This window comes from Pelophylax lessonae, assembly GCF_965119305.1.
Source record: "Pelophylax lessonae genome assembly, chromosome: 9".
In the NCBI taxonomy this organism is placed as follows: Eukaryota; Metazoa; Chordata; class Amphibia; order Anura; family Ranidae; genus Pelophylax; species Pelophylax lessonae.
Window position 1 is genome coordinate 30,736,800 of NC_138776.1, and position 20,833 is coordinate 30,757,632.

The following is a 20,833-nucleotide window of genomic DNA, read 5'->3' on the forward strand; positions in this document are numbered from 1 at the left end:
TTTTTATTTTTTTAGAGCTAACTTTTGTCATTCATGATTGGCCTCTGCCTTCTATATACACTTCCTAATATCCCTGGCACATTAGGATATATATCCCAATCTGTTATGTTTGATTATTATCCCTCCTTATGGACAGGGGCTTACACTTATATTGATCCTTACTTCCATTCAACATTTTAGATTTTTTGGAGGCGGGCACCTTTGCTGGGCCTTCTTCCTCGGGCCATCCCTCTCAACCCCTTGTGGGACATGTGATTGTCTCATCTTGGGCATGGGGTCCCTCTGGGACAAACTGTAGCAGCATTGTAGTCTTGCAACCTGGTATATCTATATGAGTGAACATTGTGTGATAAAGTGACTAATTTGATAATATTTAATTGGTATTATTTCTATTTAGGCACTTGTCATCTGGCATTCCCTGAAGAAGATTGTCATAGCAATTGAAACGCGTCGGAAGATTGGTGAAATTACAACAAATTTCCCATGTATGGGATGCATGCTAGATGCATTCTTGCTTCGTATAATTAAGGGACGAAGCAGCCCCAAACTCATGATTCACTCACCTGAATTTTTGTTTTTTTGTCTGACTATTTCCACCAACCTTGACTTGAAATCCAACTCTGATTCTGCCTTTCTGAATTGATTCCATTACTGCCTGATTATTACAGATTTTGGCTTTAACTCCCAACTCTGATCCCTTCTCCTGTATTGGTACCCTTACTTCCTGACTATTACCACCACCTTTATTTTCCTACCTTACCTTAGCTTACAACCTTACCTTCTCAACCTTAGCTTGAATCCTCGACTCTGAACCTGGCTCCTAAATTGGTTCCTTTACTTCCTGACTTCTACCAACTTTGGCTTCATATTCCCAACTCTGATCCTGTCTCCTGAATTTATTCTTTTACTGCCTAACTATTACAAACTTTGGCTTTAATTGCCATCTCCTGTATTGGTACATTTACTACCAGTTTATTACTACCAACCTTTAATTTCCAACTTTACCTTAGCCTACCAACCTTATCTTCCCAAACGTATTAGCCTTCCTTACCAATCTTAGCTTGAATCCTCGACTGATCCTGGCTCTTGAATTGGTTCCTTCACTGCCGGACTGCTACTGCCTTTGGCTTCTAATTCCCAACTCTAATCCTGTCTTCTGAACTGATACCCTTAGTGCCTGACTATTGCCACCAACCTTAGTTTGAATTCCCAACTCCAATCATGTGTCCTGAATTGGTTCCTTTACTGCCTGACCATGACTAACTTGAATTCTAAACTCTGATCTTTTGTATTGAATTGGTTCTTTAACTTCCTGACTAATATTGTTTTTGGCTTGAATTCCCAACTCTGATTCTGTTCCTTAACTACCTGACTAATACCATCTTTGGCTTGAATTACCAAAGTTGATCCTGACTTTTGAATTGGTACCCTTACTGTCTAACTATTACCTCTAACCTTAGCTTGAATCCCCAACCCCGATCCTGTCTCCTGAATTGGTTCCTTTACTTCCTGACTATTACCAGCTTTGGCTGAATTCCCAATTCCAATCCTGTCTGCTGAATTGGTTCCTTTACTCCCTGAGTACTACCAATTTTGGCTTTAATTGCCAACTCTGATCCCTTCTCCTATATTGGTACCCTTACTGCCTGAATTTTACCACCAATCTTTAGTTTACACTCTTACCTTAGCTTCCCAACCTTACCTTCCCAACCTTATTCACCTTACCTTACCAATCTTAGCTTGAAGCCTTGACTCTGATTCTGGCTCCTGAATTGGTTCTTTTACTTCCTGAGTACTACCACCTTTGGCTTCAAGTTCCCAACTCTGATCCTGTCTGCTGAATCGGTTCCTTTACTCCCTGATTACCACCAGCTTGGCATTAATTCCCAACTCTGATCCTGTCTTTTGAACGGGTACCTTTCAGCTCCGCTGTTGCCAACATCAGCTTGTATCATGTTTAGGTTCCTGTCACCTGCTCTGGTACACCGATGTTCCTGCATCTGGTTCCTATCTGCCGAACTTAACAGATCTGGTGTTGCCTGTAATGTCGGCACTCTTGCCACTCCATGTTCTTGCATTCCCTGTTGTCACCTCCAGTGGTGTTGGACAGGAGGTACAAGAGAGGCTCCCTCCACAGCTAAGTCCATTTACACCTAGCCACCCATGTCCAGGTGGACACGGATGTGTCATCCTCCCACTCTGCTCCCATCAGCAGGGGATCTGTAAGTGGAGCCCTTGATGATCAAGATGGAGTCTGCTCATCATCTCTTAACCTGTCCCTCCCCTTCCTCTATTTTTCCCAATGCTTCTTCACTCCCTATTCCCTCCCCTCTTCCTCTTCCCCCACTCATCCCCCCTTCTTTTCCTTCTCTTCCCTTCTCCTCTCCTCTTCCCCCCTCACTTTACCCCTGTCCTAACCTGTATTATCCGTTCCTCCGCCCCTCACTTCCCTCTCCTCTCCTCCACCTCCCTCTTCCCTCCCCCTTCCCTCCCCCCCTCCACCCTTTTTCTCCATCTCCTTCCTCCTTCCTTCCTTCCTCCCTTCCCCCCCTTCTTCCCCTCGTCCTCTTCCTCTTCCCTCATCTCTCCCCTTCCATTCTTCTTCTTCTTCTTCTTCTTCTTCTTCTCCTCTCTACCTCCCTTCCTCCTTCCCCCCCCCCTTCCCCTTCTTCCGCCCTTATTTCCCCTTCCCTCTCTTCTACTAACCGCTAGATTGTGACCGCTATTTGTATGGTTATCGATCACACATGGTTCACCTTCCATATGGATTACATCTTATCCGTATAAGTTGTTACTTACTTTGTCACTGTTATTTCCTCAATCCGTATTGTTAACTGTTTACCGTTGTTCTTGCAAAATCTCAATAAAAATTTGATGTTAAAAAAAAAAGATGGAGTCTGCTCCTTCTGAAAGCGGCCTAATGCTGACTGTGGATGGTGTCAAGTCAACAGGTGACTATATTGTCCAGATGACTAGGTCTATGGAGGTATGTCAATGCATAAAGCAGCATTTGAAACAGAACAGGGCCCATTTACAACAGCCCAGTCCACTGCTTTGTGTTAAATGTAGTTGCATGTTAAGGTGCATTGCAATGAAGCCCATTCGTTTGAATGGGCTGCCCAAAGTACCACCATGGACCAAAAATTCATGCATGCAGCATTTCCAGCTGCTCACCACTGAGAAGGTGCATTGGCACTCTATCACACCAACACGTGTAACACACACCGAATGTTACCTTGCCGCTATGATGTGAACATGCCCTCATGGTATGAGTAGTATTATAGATTTGTGAGCTTGGACTGTACTTACTCTGCAGTTCCAGTAATTTCAGCCGTTTGGTCCAAAACAGAGATGGTGTTGGGGCAATTGGCTTTCCAATCAAATCTTGGTAGCTCTGAAAATGAATAACAGCATCATCAACTCTCATCTTAGAAAGGCACTTGCTGTAAATATTGTCCCTAATACTTTTTCAATACAGTCCCACTGTAATGGGTGTACGAGGCTTCATCCATAGCAGCGGGCTCTGTGTTTCATAAATAGGCAACTATAATGAGTTTTTGTGACTTGTTTTTCATGTGAACTTATGGTTTCTGAATTCCGCTATGTTTTTCTTAATACTGCATTATACAGCTGGAGGGTGCCAGCCTATACTCTGTTAAATAAACCAGCAGTTCTGGATACACAGTTTGCCCATAGTTATACAGGAATGATTTGCATTGCTTTGCCCCCCTACTCAAAGATTCAAAAGACCTCTTATTTGCATTTGTAATGGATGTGATAATTCTAGATCCCTTTAGTATCAGGAAGAGTCTACCATGCTGTGGTGCACTGGCTTAGTGGAGGACTTTGTGTTTTCTCTAACCCTTTTGCGGCCAGGGTCGCTGTTGCATTTTTTGCACACATTATATTGAAATCATTTTAGCCCTGAAATTTACCAATAAACCCCAAACATTGTACATTTTCTGAAAGCAAACACCTTAGAGAATAAAATACTGGTAGTTCCAATTTTGTTTACGTCACACGATATTAGTGCAATGATTTAGAAAAGTCAAGATTTCAGTAGCAAAATATATTTAAGTTAATTTTAGAGGACACAAACTAAATAAATGACCAATTTCTTTGGTAAAATATAAAATATGAGGTTGCACCGAGTAAATAGATACCCATTCTGTCAAGCCCTGACAACTTGCCTACCAGGCACTTTTACCCCCTTCCTGCCCAGGCTCATTTTCAGCTCACAGCACTGTCGCATTTTGAATGACAATTGCGCGGTCATGGAACACTGTACCCAAACAAATTTTCTATCATTTTTTTCACATAAATAGAGCTTTATTTTGGTGGTATTTAATCACCACTAGGCTTTTTATTTTTTGCTAAATAAACTAATAAAGACCATAAAAAAAAAAAAAAATACATAGTTTGTTATAAAATTTTGCAAACAGTTAATTTTTCTCCTGCACTGATGTGTGCTGATGAGGCTGCACTGATGGCACTGATAGGCTTTACTGATGGGCACTGATGAGGCTGCAATGATGGGCACTGATGAGGCTGCACTGATGGGCACTGATGAGGCTGCACTAACAGGCAGCACTGATGGGCACTGATAGGTGGCACTGATGGGCACTGATAGGTGGCATTGACGGGCACTGTTGAGGCTGCACTAATAGGCAGCACTGATGGGCACTGATATGCTGTACTGATGGGCACTGATGGGCACTGGTACACTGCAATGATGGGCACTGATGAGGCTGCACTCATGGGCACTGATGAAGCTGCACTAATAGCCAGCACTGATGGGCACTGATAGGTGGCACTGATGGGCACTCTTTGGTGGCACTGTTAGGTGACACTGATGAGGAGGCACTGCTGGGCACTAGTTGGCAGCACTGGTGGGCACAGATTGGCAGCACTGGTGGGCACTGTTGGGACAGCACTGATAATCAGAACACTGATAATAAGTGCCCTGAATATCAGTGTACATGTCCCTTTTCAAAAGCCGGTTATCGGCTCTCTTCTCCTCTCCTCATGCTGTCAGCGTGAGGAAAGGAGTGCCTATAACCACCTTCTGTTTACATCATGATCAGCTGTGATTGGACACAGCTGATCATGTGGTAGAGAGCCGCTAATTGGCTCTTTACCTAATTCTGTGATCAGCACTGTGCAGAGGACACTATGATCCCAGAGCCTGCCGCCTACGCCCCACAGCAGGTGCACGGCGGGCACGAAAACAGGAGGCCATCATATGATGGCCTCCCAGAACAAGCAAACCGTGCTGTAGCCATCATTCGGCTATAGCACGGTCGGCAAGTGGTTAAAGGTGCATGTACCCGTGATCCAGCCCTATATTTTCTATACGTGATGCTTTAAAAGCCCCTATAGGTTATCAGTTAACCATGACTATTGGGTCCAGAACTATTGCTCTTACAAATTTGTAGCGCAATTGACATTTTCAATTTTCAAGCCTTCAAAATGGGGACTTTTGATTTTTTATGTTCGGTTCCTATAGACTTTAATGGAGTTCACGGTTTGGGTCCAAAATTTTCCCCTGTTCGGGAGTTCTGCTGGGAACCAAACAGGGGGGGGGGGGGTGTTCGGCCCATCTCTGCTCCCCACCTAGAAAATGGCTAGGTATCCCATTGACTTTAATGGGTATTAGGTTCAGCACCCGAACTTCACTAAAGTTCACCGGACCCGCCTCGAACCAACCCCAGGTATATTCAGCTCATCCCTAGTAATGAGATCTCCCATGATTTCCTGTCCGAATGACTTCACAGGAAGTAAAGGTAAAATCTCCCTAGTGTGAGCAACAATGTCATAGATCTACTGCCACACTGTATCCCAAACTTAAAGGTTTCATTATTTTGATGTCCTGTTCCTATAAAGGTCTAGATAAGGACAAGGTAAGGTGAGAACTTATACAATGGCCATCTCTACATTACACACTACAGTTACAAGGGTGATACAATTTAACGCACCGTATCTCTGAAGCTGAGCAGATGCATACTGCTTTTCTCCTTTATCATCTTCAAGCTGTATGCTCCAATATCCGACCCGTGAGTGCTCAGATGTGGCGAAGACCACTGTCACCACACCATGTTCTATTGTGGGATTGAGAATTTGATTAACGCGAGCTCCAGTTGGGTCCTGCAGAAAAATAAATGAAACATTTGTAAAACATGCTTGATTGTGGGAATATTGTATATATGTGTATATATATATATATATATATATATATATATATATATATATATATACATACATGTTTTATATTTCTGCTAGATAACCCTTCCATGATTTATGGAAGAACAAAACAAGTCTTTTCCTAAGGCGGCAAGATGCTCGGGAAGTAACTTTTACATTTCTTATTACCAATTGTTATTATGCAGAGGAAGTACCATTTCACGCCATGTGTAACGTATTTCTGTAATATATTTAAAGCACATGGAGCCACAAAGAACTCAGATTGCTAAACAGCAAAGTAAGAGGATGGGAAAGCAAGAGTAGAAGATGTAGTTGGAATCTGGCTTTAAAAATCCAAGAACTCCCAAAATAACAAAGCCTTAAAGGAATATATGCTGGGTTTATACTATGTGCTTTAGTAAGAGGGACTCTAATGAGGACACCCATGTAATGGGTGACTCTGATGGGGACCCTAATGTAAGGAAGGACTTGAGTCCTTGATATAATGGGGGACCCTGATGTACAGGAGACTGATGGGAACCCTCATGTAAAGGAGGACTCTAATGGTGACCTTGATGTAAATGGGGACTCTGATATAAGGGGAGGCTCTGATGGGGACCCTAATGTAAGGGGGATCCTGATGTAAGGGGGGACTCTGGGGACCTTGATGTAAAGGGGGCTCATATGGTGACCCTAATGTAAGGGGGGATCCTGATGTAAGGGGGGACTCTGGGGACCTTGATGTAAAGGGTGCTCATATGGTGACCCTAATATAAGGGGGGATACTGATGTAGGAGAGGAATCTTATGTGGACTTTGATGTGTGGGGAGAATCTGATGGGGACCCTGATGTAAGGGAGAAAAAAAACAAAAACCTTACATAATATTTGTAAAAAAAAAATGTACCCTAAATACAGAAAATAACCCATCCTCTAACAAAGCCTTTCTCAACCTTTCCAACACAGAGGAACCCTTGAAAAACATTCCAGACTCAGGGAACCCCTGACAAAAATGACTACATCTACAGCTCATACATTAGTGTGATGTCAGTGGGAAGAATGCTCCTTACACTTGTGGACATTGGGAGGAATTACCCCCTTACAGATAGCTAAAAAGATCAATGGTGTCAGTGGGAACTTATCTGAGAGGCAGAAATTGCTCAAGGAATCCCTAGCAACCTCTGGAGGAACCCCAGGGTTCCATGGAACCTTATGACGCTTTTCCACTGCATGGAACCGAACGGTTCGGTTCAATTTTGCGCTTTTCCACTACATGGAACCGAACGGTACAGCTCGCTTAAACAGTACCACCTCGGTTGTGGTTCCAAGAGGGCCGAACCGGTACCATATCCCACAATCCTTTGCATGCAGCCTTGACTGTTTGTCACTACTAGCCACTGATTGGTCAGAGAATCAATGTTATCCCACCCACTTACTACTTTAGTGGAAAAGCAAACCGTACCGAACCGTTCCAACACCGTACCATGCGGTACCATGCAGTGGAAAACCAAACCGAGCCAAGCAGGGCCAAGCAGGGCCGAGGGGAGCCGAGTCAGTACTTGCAGTGGAAAAGTGCCATTAGTTGAGAAACCCTGATCTAACTGATGAAAAAAAGAGTAAAACATTCCAGATCAAATAGCACCATTATAACAGCATATGGAAACATCATGAATGACAACAAAGCATCTTAAATAAGACAAGTCTTACCACAAGTGTGGCTTTTGTGAACTGTAAAAATAAAGGGAAAAAAGAAGGTATTATTCAAAAAGCTGCAAATAAATAGTTTGAATCATTTAGCATTGATTATAAATACAGGGAGTCCCCGAGTTACAAACAAGATAGGGTCTGTAGGTTTGTTCTTAAGTTGAATTTGTTTGTAAGTCGGAACATGTACATTTTTTAAGTGTAACTCCAGCCCAAAAAAATAATTTGGAAGTTTTCTGGATAGCATATTGAAGGGCTAACATCATTGTAATGTTTGTTTTGCTGTTTTTGCCCCTGTTCAGAACATTTTACCTCACTTCTGTCCCTGTGACAATTGGATTTTGAAAATTTTGGGATGTTGTGGAAACAAGGATTGGTGATAAAGCTTCAGTGGAGACACCTTTTTCCCATGATAACTCTTACAGGAGTGAATTTGCCTTCCTAGGGGTAGATTTCCTCTAAGTTCCTGTTGTCTCCCTCCATTTGTAAGTCGGATGTTTGTAACACGGAGACCACCTGTATATACACACACAGCGGTGGAAGCACACTGTTTGGCTATGTATATGTGGACCCCAATCCAAATAAGTTTAGGTGTTTCCAGTGAAGAGTTCTGGTAATACTACATCATACAAAGACATTGTAGACAACCGTGGGCTTCCAGCCTTGTTGTAACAGTTTTGTGAAGGCCCTTTTCAAGTTCTAGCATGTGCCTCTGTGGACAAAGCCAGCTTTATATGAACATGTTTTGGTGCGTTTTGGTTTGGAGGAACTTGTGTCCTGCACAGCCCTGACCTCAACCCTACTGAACACCTTTGGAATGAATTGGAAAGCCAAATGGAAGCCGGGTCTTCTCATTAAAATGCCTTTTACAAATGCACTTTTTAGCTAAATGGGCACAAATGCCCACAGACACTTTCAAAATACTTGTGGAAAGCCTTCCCAGAAGGGTGGAGGCAGTAATAGTGAAAAGGCAAAGCCAGCTTCAAATGACTGACCATGGTTTTGGAAATAGGATGTCCAACAAGCTCATATACTGATGCTGCTTTAAGTGCAAAGGCTGTCCAAAGAATGGCTATGATTTTAAAATGGGATGTTTAATAAGCTCATATAAGTGTTTTGGTCAGGCATTCACAGACTTTGGGCCATATAGTGTATTAATAGTCTTTTATTTGTAATGGTAGAGCAGTTGTGGACCTGAACCCACTCTTTCCATGAAGTAAAACCATTGGACAAAGAAGAGTACAACACAATATATCGGGGAAGGTGTACGGTCATCTGGCAGGTGGGTAAGGACCATTACCATGTTTTCGAAGGAAGGGCTGTGATCTCGGCACATGCTACAAATGCTACAAAATATGGTGGGCCATGTACTGTAGGTGGGACACACAACTAGACAATTACATTATGATATTTACTGAATCATTGGGAGTAAACTGCCTGAGGCTTGGAAGTATTCTTTTTTTTAAGAGCAGAAACAATAATAAAGTCTCTTACATTTTTTACAACTTGCTTCAGGTTTTCATCATAACATGGCATCCTTATTTGTACTGCGGAAAAACAAACAGAGTGTTACAGGGATGTCTGGCATATATCATATGAGATAGACCCAACAATTGTTTTCATTTTGGATAGAGTTTGGAAAAGTTAGACTTTAGGAACTAGAAAAAAAATGTAAAAGGAGTTTTTATGCACTCACAGAGATAACTTCTAATGAAAATATGAAACAAAAATTCCACAGTGTGCATTAGAAGTTGCAGTACGCCATATAGAGCCCATCTTGTTTCCTGGATTAAGGATATCCAGCATTTTCTAACCCTTTCCTCTGAAAACTCACTGTTTCTGGTCCACCCCTTCCTTTCCTTCAATTTCAGTTCTTTCAATAATGGAAGGTCAAGGCTCAGGCCAAAACAACACATACACTTTAAAGCCAGCCCCAGAATACCATATATTCACCTTTGTTTGTCCTCTGTTCAGGTTGCGAAAATACGATTAATACCAGGAAATACAGGTGCATCTCATAAAATTACAACATCATCAAAAAGTTAATTTATTTCAGTAATTCAATTCAAAAAGTGAAACTCATATTTTTTTATAGATGTGTTACACACAGAGTTATATATTTCAAGCATTTCTTTCTTTTAATTTTGATGATTATGGCTTACAGCTAGTGACACCCCAAAATTCAGTATCTCAGAAAATTAGAATATTACATAAGACCAATAATAAAAAAGGATTTTTAATTCAGAAGAGTTGGCTTAGTGAAAAGTATGTCCATGTTCAGTATAGAATGCACTCAATACTTGATCGGGGCTCCTTTTGCATTAATCACTGCATCAGTGTGGCGTGGATCAAAAAAACAAAGAGATTTCCAGTCACAACTTACCAACCAGCCAGCGACCAACCAAATTGACCTGTCTAACAGTATGCGTTAAAAACAGGGGTTTGGTTGCACACATTTGCAAATACATGCGTAAGGTGCAGGCCCCGACAAGGCACCCTGTGATTTGCAGTCCCTAACTCTACAATTTAAAGAGTCTCTACAATGAGAGCACATGCATTTAATGGGATAGATGGAGGACAGGTGACTAGAGGGAGCCCACCCCTCCTTAAAGGCTTAGGGTCACACTGAACACCCAGCACATCGCACAATGGCGGCAAAGGTGTCAGTGCGTTGCCTGGCTCAATATAGATATTTGATCTGCGTCCGCCCTTCCAGTGCTCCTTACCACTAAGACCAGTTATAGGTGGAGGCGGTGACCACTTTGTGCATCAATGTGGCGTGGCATGGAGGCGATCAGCCTGTGGCATTGCTGAGGTGTTATGGAAGCCCAGGTTGCTTTCATAGCGGCCTTCAGCTTGTCTGCATTGTTGGGTCTGGTGTCTCATCCAGTGGCGGCTGGTGCTCCATGGGCTGGGGGGCAGCAGACGGACCACACCATACCCCCCCCTCCGACCACACCAGCTCGCACACTATACCCCCCCCATCACCCCATCACCAGCTCACTAACCCTGGACTGACGTGGAGGGCAGGCAGCGGCAGCGTAACCCAGCGGCGGCGGCGGCAGCTTCCCCTGCGTTTCCTTCCTCCTCCTCCTCCTTGGCCAATAGCATGGCCTCTCCTTTTGGCCAATCGGGAAACAGGTCTCAAGACCTGCTTCCTGGTTGGCTGGGAGGAGAATCAGTATGATAACAGCGAATATTCATTCACTATTGTCACACAACTGGGTGGGCTCAAGGTGCAGTGCTCTGCACCCCGAACCCACCCTTTTTTGAAGTCTATTAGGGCCTCTTGCTCTAATCACGTGCTTAAAAAATAAATAAAAAGGCGCCCTGCATGTAGATTAGGGGGCCAGATGAATGGATGGGGGGGGGGGGGGCGGCGCCCCTACGCCCCCAATGGATGGGCTTCCCCTGGTCTCATCTTCCTCTTGACAATACCCCACAGATTCTCTATGGGGTTTAAGTCAAGCAAGTTTGCTGGCTAATCAAGCGATCAGTGATACCATGATCATTAATCCAGGTATTGGTACTTTTGGCATAAAGCTGGTCAGCAGAGGGAAGCATTAATTGCTCTAGAATTTCCTGCTAGAGGGCCAGGGACCAAGTATTGAGTGCATACTATACTGTACATGGAAATACTTTTCAGTAAGCCAACATTTCTGTATTAAAAACCATTTTTATTTTTTTTTATTGGTCTTATATAATATTCTAGTTTTCAAAGATACTGAATTTCGGGTTTTTACTAGCTGTAAGCCATAACCATTAAAATAAAAGGAAAGAAATGCTTGAAATATATCACTCTGTGTGTAATGCATCTATATAAAATATATGAGTTTCACTTTTTGAATTGAATTACTGAAATGAATTAACTTTTTTTATGATATTCTAATTTAATGAGATGCACCTGTATTAGGTTTAGGGAGCATGGGAGTCACTCCCCTTCTCTTAGCGAGACAACAATGATGCTTGTTGATTGGCCACTTAGAAACCCAGCTCCATCACATTGGGGCAGGGAGAGAGTCCTCAACCCTGTGTACACTCATTCACCCCACTTCCTGTTAGCCCAGGGTGTCATGGACACACCCCCCTTGGAGGAGCATCATATCAAGCGCAACTCACAGTACAATGCTGCAAATAATGTGATTCAATGTTTTTGCAGAACCATTTGTAATTTTATGTTATAGAGAATAAGTTATCATTTCAATCTGGGGATGGTTGTCTGTCTTTTTTTAAACCACCAAAAAAATGATATATTTTGGGGAGGTCTGACCCCATGGTCTTTGCACTCACTTGTTTCCCCTTGCTTGTAAAGCGGTTTGTCTTTCTGAGCCAAGCACGCTGATCGTGGGACATCAATCACGGCAGCTTTCCGATCCAAAACATTAACGTTGTCTCCAGTAGCCGTAAAAGTGAAAAAAACGCTTGTCTCCTCTGTAAGTTCCGGCACCTAAGAAGAAGAAATGAGAGTTCCTGTAAAGGCCTGGGGTATGTATACAGTGTGTTATATGGTAACCACCACTTATATAAAATATGAAAATCTGTCTGAGGCCAAATTTCACTAGCGTTGAATGCTCTGTCCCTGTCATGTCCAGCAATGACTTGCAATTAGACATTTTGGTTTGACTAAACCAGTTGACTAAAATCTATCTAAAACTCTGAGAGCATCAGCATGCAATCCTATGGCAGGCATGGTTAAATAAACTGAGAATAACACCTGCATAATAAGATCTGGATAGTAGCAGACTCACCATTACCTGACTACCATATATTGGGCACATGGGTTGGGTAGTGTTTGCCCCCATTTGATGCATCTCACTCAAATATTTTATTCCTTGACCCAAAGCCTATGGGGCCATTTCAGTGCGAAAAAATGGATAGCGACAGGATCAATTTGGCCAGGTTCACCCATCCAGTACATTAACATGTACATCAACTTACCTCTATGGAATCTTCCCTCAACTAGCCTGATACGCTGACAAATCTCCCATTGCTAGTAAAGGTGTGACAACTAGGAAAAACTAAAATTCTATCTTTAGATAAACTTTAAGTCAATGGATTAGACGACCAGACAAGTGCCATTTTCAGGAGAACCATCAACTTACCTCTATGGAATCTCTCCCCAACGAGCCTGGAACACTGACAAATCTAGCAAGGGCGTGAAATCTCACTCTCCCAACTAGTGAATGAGTGACTCCAAAGAGACAAGTAAGTGGTTTCCTAGGATGGATAACCTTAACACAAGTGAGCTGTGGTGCCATTAATTTTGAATGCCACCCCAATGCACTAAGGCCATTGCGTTCCCCAAAAACAATCAGGTGTGCATTTGGCAGAGCTAGAATAGGCTAATGCACTGAAACTACCAACATTTTTGTTTTCAGGGTCTCTGCCTTCATTAGCCTATCCTAACACTGCCAAAAACACACCTGATCCTTCCTTTGGGAACTAAGCTGCCTTGGAACGCTAGGGTGGCAATCAAAATGAATGGTACCACAGTTCACTTATATTAGCGCAATGCAATAGAGCAGTGATGGCTAACCTTGGCATCCCAGATGTTTTGGAACTACATTTTCCATGATGCTCAACTACACTGCAGAGTGAATGAGCATCATGGGAAATGTAGTTCCAAAACATCTGGGGTTCCAAGGTTCACCATCACTGCAATAGGGTGATCCACTTACTTGTCTCTTTGGAGTCGCTCATTCACTAGTTGGGAGAGTGAGATGTCACACCCTTGCTAGATTTGTTAGTGTACCAGGCTAGTTGGGGAGAGATTCCATAGAGGAAAGTTGATGGTTCTCCTGAAAGTGGCACTTGTCTGGTCATCTAATCCATTGGCTTAAAGTTTATCTAAAGATAGAATTTTAGTTTTTCCTTAGTTTTGAAATAGAGTTGGGAAGTTTTAAAACAGAGGGGAGTGTCACCATCTCCATTTGTCCTAGTGACTCATGTCATCGGAACAACTAGTGAAGAGAAAGCCAACGTTTTACAATAGGAAGGATCTTCTAAGAGGGGATCTTCCCCTACTTTGGAGAGATCTTTCTCTCACTTCCTGTTGTTTCCCTGGGTCAGGAAGTGTTGGCATAAGATCACTCCCAGTGAAGTATAGGCTTGATGACCTGCCCCGGTTGCACCACAAATCCCAGCGGGCCCGGAGATTACTCTGAACAAAGAAACACACGAAGCGTGACTTGCTCAAAGTCCTCTGACGAAAGGTTTATTTCATACAGCTTATATGATAAAAATGTCCAGGACAGGAGAACAATGAGAATACAGATAGGCCCCCTTGAAATGTTCCCACAAATATACATTGTATCACGTGTGACTTTCTGTAAAGAGAAGAAACATTAGTTCTGCCTTGTTTTCACCAAAAACCAGCTGTGTCTGGGATCTGTACAGCTATTGTTCTCGGGAAGAACAAGATAAGAGCCATTGAAGGACACTGAGGTCTAACCAATAATTCTATCTTGTTCTACATGACACACACATAAATATTTCAATGTTCACCAAATGTCTTCTAAAACTAAAATGGAAGAACTCTTGTTCAATTCTCTTTCAGAAAGTAAAATAAAAAAAAATAAAAAATCTCACAGGGGACAGGAGTTTTAACCATGCCCCACCCTTCTACAAAAAAACTACAAAAAATACTTTAACCACTTGCCGACCGCCGCAAGTACATATACTGCGGCGGTCAGCCCCGGCCAAGCAAAGTGACGTACCGGTACGTCACGTCACTAGCCTGTCACCGGCTTTTGAGCCAATAGTGGGTGAGCGCGCGCCCGCTGAGGCGCGCGCCCACCCCGGCTCGTTCTCTAAGAAGTCAGTGCGTGTGACCGGCAGACCCGATGTCCGCCGGTCACTCGCGATCGTTCGCCGGGAAGGGAGAAAGGCTAATGTAAACAAGCCGCCTGTCATTCTCCCCTGTGTAAAAATGGAGATCAGACGGTTCTACTATGTAGGACCATTGATCTCTGTTTTTACACTAGTAGCCATGTCCCATTACAGTTAGAAACACGCCCCTAGGACACACTTAACCCCTCCCTCTCCAATACAGTTAACCCCTTCCCTGCCAGTGTCATTTTTACAGTAACAGTGCATATGTATAGCACTGATTACTGCAGTAATGTCACTGGTAACCCCAAAAGTGTCAAAAATGTAAGTCAAGGTTCCGATCTGTCCGCCGCAATGTCGCAGTCCCGCAAAAAAAAAAAATCGCAGATCGCCGCCATTACTCGTTAAAAAAAAAAACACCAAAAATGACAGAAATCTTTCCCTTAGTTAGTAAACGCAATAACTTTTGCCCAAACCAATCAAAATACGCTTATTGTGATTTTTTTTACCAAAAATATGTAGCAGAAAACAAATTGGCCTAAAATGATAAAAAATTTTGATTTTTACATTTTTTTGGGGGGGAATTTCATATAAAAAAATGTGAAAAATATTGTTATTTTTGCAAAATTGACGCTCTTTTTTTGTTTATAGCGCATGATCAAAAAATCGCACAGGTGATCAAATACCACCAAAAGAAATCTCTGTTTGTGGGGAAAAAAGGACGTCAAATTAGTTTAGGTACAGCGTCGCACGACCGCACAATTGTCCGTTGAAGTCACGCAAAAAAAAAAAAAATCGCAAAAAACCCCCTGGTCAGGAAGGGGGTAAAATCTTCCAGGGCCTAAGTGGTTAAAGTACAAAAGACTCATTTAGAACTTCAGAGCACCACATTATTCCATCTTTACAATTGGTATATGCTAAAATACTTGAAAAAAAAATAGAACTGAAAGTAAAACCTTTTTTTTTTTTTTTCATTTTGGATAGAGCAAGGGAGGGTTATAACCCCTGTCAGATTTGTTTTCACCATCTGTGTCCCATTGTGGAGATTTCCCTTCACTTCCAGTCCCATAGCCAATCCAGAAGTGAGAAGAAATCCGTGCAAATTAAGGGAACTCCTTGGGGACCTCCAGGTCATCAGAACCAGTGTGTCCAATGGAAGATTTCTCCTCTGTTAAATTTTTTAGGGGACAAACCCAAAATTTGGGATTTTCGTTTACTATTTCAATGATAATGGTAAACAGGACAAATAGAGAGGGTTAATCTCCTTAACGGGGGTACAGACAGCAATAAAAACTGACAGGGGTTACAATCCCTCTGCACTCTATCCAAAATGAAAAAATATGTTTTGTCTTTAGCTATAGTTTAACCTTTTCAGAGCCCATATTTGTGTTTTTCTTTTTGCAGACATGTTTAAAAAAAAATAATGTAGGCCTGCAGATTAGTTAAAACCCCAACATATATTTTATGAAGGTAGAGACCCTGGAAAATAAAATGGTGGTAGTTTCAATGTCGCAAGATATTATTACGATGGCTTATCAAATACAAACACATTTTTTTTGGATGAGGTTGTACAGCATAAATATGTTGAGCCTTAACATTGTATTATTTTTATTTTATTTTTAGTGCTTGGATGTAAATGTAATTTTTTACACTTTATCTTTTTCACTAAACTTTGTTTTTACCATATAAGGAACTAAAAGTGACAGCATTTTGTTGTGACATGTTCTTCTTTACCCCTGATGTCTCACCGGCCATCTACCGGGGAAAGTGAGAGCCGAAAATGGAAGTGATGTAATGCATATCACTCCATGTTCATTCTAGGTAGGGGAAATCAGCAAACAGACATTCACTGGCTTCCCTGTCCCCAAAAAGCCAATGGACATCACTAGATCAAGAGGGGGCTCAGGTAAGTATTTGGGCTGGCTGCTGCACGTCGAAGGTTTTTTACCTTCATGCATAGAATGCATAAAGGTAAAAAACCTTGTGCCCGTACGTTGAACAAAAATAATCCATGTGTGCAGGGCCACCATTAGACATCATGGGGCCCCATACAGCCTGTCTGACAGTTCCAGTCCTGTCCCCCCACTCCACACAGAGATTTTAAATATGTTATGGAGCATGCACAATAATCCCACCAGCCACGGCTTCTAGAAGGTTATTAAAAGTTCCCCTGGGTCAATAGCCGAAATGGAGGAACTTGCCCATCATGCAAGAGACACCCCCTGCTAAGTTTACAAAGACCTGGGCTCGTTGGCTCCAGTTTGCGGAGACAACTGACTATACTAAAGCTCTGACGCCCCCTCTGATTACACACACTATGAGAACCGGGGGAGGGGGGCAGAATGACTCCACTTTCCCCCCCCCCACCTCTTTATTTTTTCCTCCCTCTCTTCTTCTCTCTTCTCCTTAGCTCTCACTTTTGAACCCCTCTCTATTTCACAAACACATAATGACATATACCTACCCTTGGCCCCCGTATCTGAGCAATAGACACGATCACTTAGACACAATGCCTATACATATCAGCATACCCATTACGCCCGTTCTTCTGTATCTATACCTCCATCTACCTCTAGAACACACGTTGGTCTCCTGGGCCCATCAGTTGGTTAATCCTCACCCTCTAAGACACAGGTGTCAAACACAAGGACGAATGCGGCCCCCCAGGCCATTTCCTGTGGCCCTCGCACCTCTCCTGCAGCTGCAGGACCCACTTTGTCTTTGCCTCACCTTGTCTCTGTAGTCGGCAGCAGACAGGACAGGACTCCTTTGCCAGATCCTGCACTCCTCTATGCTGCTGCAGAAACGCTCGTCTTTGCCCATCCCCCCTCTCAGCAGTGTGCAGCAGAGATTAGGGCAGAACTACTCCTACAGATCCTGCACCACTCTGTGCAGCTGCAACACCACCTTGCCTTGGCATCCCCTGGTCTCCGCATTCAGCAGACTCTGGAACCTGACTCCAGCCCTCCTCTGGTTCTCCACCAGACCCTGCACTTCTTCCCAGATCCATCTGCATCTTCTTCCTTGCAGCTAGGAAGGTAAGGGGGTGCATTGTGGTGTAAGGAAGGGTGGGTGACTCTTGACTTCTGATGGTGGGGGGGTTCTTGACATCTCATGTAAGGGTGTAAGGGGGTGTGGTGTGCTCTGGACATCTGATCTTACAGATATAACTGGCCCTTTAAGGGCAATCATATTGCTGATGTGGCCCGCAATGAAATTGAGTTTGACGCCCCTGCTCTAAGACCTGAGAGGCTAATGGTAATCAAATATCACAACTTTTCTAGTTTTACGATAGGGCATTGATAATATTCAGTTTAAGTTACTCGGAACTTATGTATAGTGGGAAACTATGCCTAGCAGTGTTGTCATTGTCCACAGGACACAGTTCTTCTCCCATATGGGGTGTCCAGGATTGTAAACAACACTCCTGTCATATGACTAACATCAAGGTCGATTCTTTGTATACATAAATTAGTATTGTACTTTCTCTGTATACAATGCATTTCACTGGTGTTACCTGCTTGTATCCTTCTCCTTGAAATCTTAATAAAAACTGTTGAAAAAAAAAAAAAAAGTTCCCCTGGGTCCCATCAGTTCAGCTGTAGGGGCCCGGATAGACAGGTGACTGTTTACTCCGCCTGCTCCTGAAAATGAGCAAATAGTCCCCTCTCCATCCCTGGTCCTGGCTGATGAACTGACTGGGCCCAGGAAACTTTTATTTAATTGCTGGGAGCCATGGACCATGCTATTACTGTGCATATGCCCCAAGGTACTTAAAGAGTATGTTGTGTACAACTGTCTATCACCTGCAAACCCCATCAATGGGAGCAGAGAGAGACCTATTGTAGGGGGGCTGTCAATGTGCCTTACAGGGAATACTATGATAACATGAAAGAAATGCAATCAAACTTATGTAGCACCCTCCTAGGTAGGTGCTAGGAAAAGTATATTTGTGGCACTGTCTGCTTATCAGGAGGGCCTGATCTATTGGTTTAGGCTGTTGCATGTTTCCAGGTGTGATTCTCTGGGTCTGAGGGAGTGTCCCCACTGCAGCCAATGAGGGAGCTCAGTTCCAGTGGGAGGGCATTCCTGCAATGTATCCTGGGATTGCACATAAATTGGAGGGGAGCATGTGGCAGGGGGTCTTTTGGCGGGAGCATCAGTCCCAGGAGGAGGTGACGGCTGTCTCTCCTTCTGTAAAGTGTGACGGTGGTCCAGGCAGTCGGTCTAGGGACTGGAGGTTGAGCTGGGCTGCAAGGGATCCAGAGTTGCTGACCAAGTGGAGCTGCTGGGCAGAAATCTTCAGGAAAAACAATTCTTGTCTAAGGTGCTCACAATTGAAAACATGTCTGAAAGTACTGTTGTTGCTAGCGGTAACCCAGGGGGACCCACACTCAGCCACTCCCTTGGGAGTAGGGCTACACTTAAAAACATCATAAAAGATAATTAAGATACATCAATGCCAACTTTCCACCAGAATAATAACACTTATCACATCATAGCTTGAATATGTCATAGGTTCAAATCACATAGCATTCAAGCGGATCTTTACTGCATCTGAGCACCACAAACCGAAAACACTATTTAATTCATTTTTAATATTAAAAGCACCCCATCCATGTCTCCATGATTTATTCTCTCTGCTCCCATTAATCGGGAGGGCAGGAGATAGACAGTTGTATACAATGTATTAGAGAGGGATGGTGCCTTACTAGAAGTGTATGTGTTAGTCGGCACCTAAATAAAATGTAAATGTAAAAATACTTAAAGAATCCCTTCCCTACCCCCAGCCCTCTGCTGAATTTTATGGGAGCATCCGAGGAAGATAGCGGGGCTCAGTGTGCTGGGGACATTTTTTGACTTGTCAGTACTGGAAGAAGAGAAGACATGTGGTGTACAGTAAGGGTGGAGTTCCCCTTTACACTTTATTGCAGAGTGATGTTGCAAGGTGTTTGTGCTCCCTTAGCGGTGTGTCTATAAATGGTGGGATTGTATACAGGATATATTAGAATATTGACTTTTTGGACATGACTTACGGTGAATTCAGTGCAGTCATAATGTTCAGAAGTGACGGGTTTGCTGACAATGTTCAACTTTACAGAAAAATATTCCAGGTCAACCGCGATAGTGACGGGGACTTCACTCTTCAGCCACGTGCAGACTGTGCCTTGGGATCCGCTGGTCAGTTTGAACGGCACCAACATTATATAGTCACATTTGGGGACTGGGGTTACAGTGCTGTAATGAGAATAGGAGCTTTTAATTTGCCCAAAAAAGATTCCCATTTGGTAATTTTTCAAACTGGAGCAAATATGGGGAATTTATCTGCCACATAATATAATTAGAAAAATGTCCAGCTGTCTCCATCCCTAGGGCTCTTTCACACGGTCCGCCTCCGTAGGCGGATCCGTGCTGCTCAGCGGGGATCGATCCACGATCCCCGCTGAGCCGGGCAGATGACAGCTCCGTCTCTGCTTGCAGAGCGGAGAGGGAGGTGTCTCAGCCCCCGCTGCCCTCTATGGGGGATCGGATGAGAGCGGACCGCTTGTCCGCTCTCATCAGATCCGCTCCGCTCCGATTACTGAACGGATGGAAAAATAGGGTTTCCATCCGTCCAGATTTCAGCACAGGATCGGATGCGGATGGCAGCGGGTGTCAGCGGAGGTGTCTCTGCTGACACCCGCTGCCCCATAGAGCTGCATGGAGGATCCGATCAGATCCGCCTAAAAAACTGACAGGCGGATCTGATCGGACCGCCCGTGTGAAAGAGCCCCTAATTGTATGTAGCGAAGAAGGAAGGGAATGTGGGACTTTAAATGAGTGCAGCTGGACACGTGTGTTTAATTGAATCCATAGCATCGATAACCTATAAGACCCCAAAAGTGGGGACCCATCAAGAATTGAACATTGGACATATGATTGATAATTAATGGCATGGCATATATGAGTATCAATAATAAGACATTCATATAATTGGTATAAATAAGAATAAATGTAATAATAACATATCCAAAATCATTATTAATAAATAACAGGTTTATTGTGACAACAAATAGTCTATGGGAACTCAGTCTTAAAATATACAAAATTTAATAAAACCCAGAAAATGGGGACCCATAGAGA

The 20,833-nt window shown here is 43.2% G+C and overlaps 1 protein-coding gene across 1 annotated transcript in view; it reads right to left on the reverse strand.

Annotated features, from left to right (window-relative positions):
• The window catches only part of LOC309564198 (ovostatin-like), a gene marked incomplete at its 5' end in the record, with an annotated part of 135,248 nt that extends 115,253 nt beyond the window's left edge, over positions 1 to 19,995 (reverse strand). Inside the window, 6 exons of the mRNA XM_082268828.1 lie at positions 3,310 to 3,394; positions 5,976 to 6,144; positions 7,886 to 7,906; positions 9,377 to 9,429; positions 12,173 to 12,329; positions 19,747 to 19,995. Of these exons, the coding sequence (XP_082124954.1) occupies positions 3,310 to 3,394; positions 5,976 to 6,144; positions 7,886 to 7,906; positions 9,377 to 9,429; positions 12,173 to 12,329; positions 19,747 to 19,995 (734 nt within the window). The remainder of the gene's footprint in view (positions 1 to 3,309; positions 3,395 to 5,975; positions 6,145 to 7,885; positions 7,907 to 9,376; positions 9,430 to 12,172; positions 12,330 to 19,746) is intronic.
• Between the last annotated feature and the right edge of the window lie 838 nt (positions 19,996 to 20,833).